The sequence below is a fragment of the Cyprinodon variegatus genome, unplaced genomic scaffold (genome assembly GCF_000732505.1).
Source record: "Cyprinodon variegatus isolate N-32 unplaced genomic scaffold, C_variegatus-1.0 Scaffold752, whole genome shotgun sequence".
Lineage (NCBI taxonomy): Eukaryota > Metazoa > Chordata > Actinopteri > Cyprinodontiformes > Cyprinodontidae > Cyprinodon > Cyprinodon variegatus.
In genome coordinates this window covers 400,423-402,251 of record NW_015151205.1, presented here as the reverse complement: position 1 = coordinate 402,251, position 1,829 = coordinate 400,423, and the positions used below count along the sequence as shown (strand labels likewise).

General features: G+C 46.0%; 1 protein-coding gene across 1 annotated transcript in view; it reads right to left on the bottom strand.

Moving 5' to 3' along the window:
* The window catches only part of LOC107098162 (proline-rich membrane anchor 1-like), a 2,988-nt gene extending 1,474 nt beyond the window's left edge, over window positions 1-1,514 (bottom strand). The window contains exons 1-3 of the mRNA XM_015395665.1: window positions 1,259-1,514; window positions 938-1,061; window positions 503-629 (exon numbers count right to left, since the gene is read on the bottom strand). Coding sequence (XP_015251151.1) covers window positions 503-629; window positions 938-1,061; window positions 1,259-1,306 — 299 coding nt within the window. The 5' untranslated portion in view covers window positions 1,307-1,514. The remainder of the gene's footprint in view (window positions 1-502; window positions 630-937; window positions 1,062-1,258) is intronic.
* Window positions 1,515-1,829: the final 315 nt, after the last annotated feature.

Sequence of the window (1,829 nt, the reverse complement as noted above, 5' to 3'; positions counted from 1 at the left end):
GTTCAGGCTGACGTAGAACTAACTGGCCTGCAGAAGATAACGGAAAAAACACAGATTTGAAGACACAGATTCTTTGTCCAAAATGTGAACATTCTGGTCCTCCAAAGAATGTCCTTTGTCCATCAGGTGTAGATGTAGCGCAGAGTCTTGTCCAGAGGAGGGCGCTCTTCTTGTGTTGGGCCGTGCGTCTGTGGAGAGGTTGTTTCGTTTCTCCAATACATAATATTTGATTTATATTACAGAATCAATTACATAACAGTTTGGGTTATCAGTTCATGGTCTAGATGTTTTTTGGAGATATTATTTTTGAAAAAATAAACCTTTTAGATTAAAAACTTGTAGCTATAACCTTTAATGGGGAATCTGTCATCAGCAGGTCCATCCTGGATGCATATATTTGGAAGGAGAAACTTCCAGTTATGAGGGAAACGCAGGAACCATCGGGATGAGAGGGGATGGGCAACATGGAAAACCAAAATGAAATCCTAATAAATCCACCAACCTGCTCAGCGCTTTATAACAGATGTTAAAGGCCATCAGGAGGATCACTGATGAGGTGGAAATAATGATGAAGAGGATCGGGAACGCTGGGAATTCAATTCCCCCATCCGAAACATCAGGCGGCCGAACTGCAGCATCACAGAGAGATGAAGAAGAAGAGGAGGAGGATGAAGGTAGGGATAAGAACCAGGATTAAACAGCTGGGAGACATTTTCTGCTCCTCAAACTAATTAAAGTGTCAGATTATTAAAAAAAGCCTCCAGCAGCCGCCCACACCTGGAGTTAAAACCCTGCTGAGGTCAAAGGTCAGACAGGAAGCTGAGACACAAAGCCGTCCTCAAGATGTTCTGTGCTATTCTGATTAGTACCGGTAGCCATCAGGAGTCGGCGCTGATCCGTTCCGACCAATGAAAGAAACAACAGCAGAACTTTTTACCTGCCAGGTCTCTGGGAGGGCGAGGAGGAGGAGGAGGAGGAAGAGGAGGAGGAGGCAACAGGAGGAAAGGACCACACCTGTATGTTGTCTCCATGGCAACGTGTGGACACCCCCCCCAGCTGATCTGCAAATGCAAAAGATTAAAAAAATACAGAACCAGTTGAATCCCATCTCCCCCAGTTTGTCTCCCAGGCAGGTGTACCTGGAAGCCTGCAGACAAATTGCAGGGAAAAGTTCTCAGGATCTTTTCCAGTTTTTTATTTTCTCAGATGGTTTGAGCGTTTCCAGGTGTGAATCGTTTCAGAATGAAGGAGGTCTCACCTGAGCGAGACGGCTGAAGATCAGGAGGGAAACTCCCAGCATCAGCATCCTAAGAACCCGGTTCTACCCGCAGCTTGGATCAGAACCACGGTCCACAGCCTCCCATCTGAGCCACAGATATGAGGAGGCTGGAGGAGAGAGAAGTCAGCTGGGGAGGGCGGGGAATTCATGGGCAGGATGGGATGCTGCGGACCAATCAGAGAGGATCTCTGGGTTATCTAACTCCACCTCCTGCCTTCTCATTGGTCAAACACCAAGTTTAAAATGTTAGCTTTGGTTTGGTCTCTGACATCAGAGATAATGATGTAGGGATGGAGGAGGAGATGATGATGGTCTGACCAGGATCATCATCATCATCATCATCATCATCATCATCATCATCATCATCATCAGATGTTTACCAGTAATCCAGCAGGAGGCCATAATGAGCTCCAGACGGTGATCAGTTTTTTTTATTTCTCACCTCCTTTTTATTTCCATGCTGGACTCCAGATGTTCCTCACATCTTGTGGAACGTTTCTCCTCCAAGGCTCTACGGTGTTTCTGGAGAATCTTTTAACACCCAGGTAAA